Genomic DNA, 789 nt, shown 5'->3' with positions numbered 1-789 from the left:
CAACACCCGATATGCTAGACAGCATATTTATGAGGAAGCAGCGAGTGGCCATGTGACTTGCAATGTTTGGGGATGGATATATTTGCACGGAGTTGGAGAGCTGACTGACATAGAAGGAAGATTCACAGCTGAACAGTATTTAGAAATACTCGAAGAAGTTATGCTTCCCTCGGTGCGTGCATATGCTTTCCCGTTTCCCGAAAACATCATTTTCATGCACGATAGGTGTCCTATCTATACCACACGGATTGTAACGCGGTGGTTTGCAGAACAAAGAAATGTGCAAGTTTTAGACTGGCCAAGTAAAGGTTGCGACATGAACCCTATAGAGAACGTTTGGGGCAATATTGTGAACGTATGGGAGCCAGCTGAAGAGAGAACCAGGGTGCAGCTACAGCAGCATACACACCGTGAGTGGGAGGTCCTGAGGCGGACACCGCAGCTGATACACAATCACGTCGCCTCCGTTCCCAACAGGCTGCGGCAAGTAATCGAGAATGAAGGTGGCTGGACTAAATATTAATGTCAGAAATAATTTTCCTATGTAATCAAAGTCACATACTGAATGCATCTGAATATCTGTCAAATTGTATAATAAATGTAAAGAAAACAATCTTCTTCTAATATCCCCACTTGTGCAGTATGTATTCAGGATGATTTAAGTCAAACAAATCCTAGCATTATACTTATAATTATTATGAAAGAGTACAGTATCATATATGATAAATATATTGCATGTGAAATAATTACAATATCTACCACGTTAGTTTTTAGTTTAACAAATTTATT

At 40.2% G+C, this 789-nt stretch overlaps 1 protein-coding gene across 1 annotated transcript in view; it reads left to right on the top strand.

The window, feature by feature from the left end:
* The first annotated feature begins 316 nt into the window (after positions 1-316).
* Positions 317-789, top strand: part of LOC121867073 — a 1,417-nt gene continuing 944 nt past the window's right edge. Inside the window, exon 1 of the mRNA XM_042366829.1 lies at positions 317-483. Coding sequence (XP_042222763.1) covers positions 317-483 — 167 coding nt within the window. The remainder of the gene's footprint in view (positions 484-789) is intronic.

This window comes from Homarus americanus, unplaced genomic scaffold, assembly GCF_018991925.1.
Source record: "Homarus americanus isolate GMGI-L3 unplaced genomic scaffold, GMGI_Hamer_2.0 scaffold6317, whole genome shotgun sequence".
NCBI lineage: Eukaryota > Metazoa > Arthropoda > Malacostraca > Decapoda > Nephropidae > Homarus > Homarus americanus.
The sequence above is the reverse complement of the archived record's forward strand: the minus strand, read 5'-3'. Positions and strand labels throughout refer to the sequence as shown.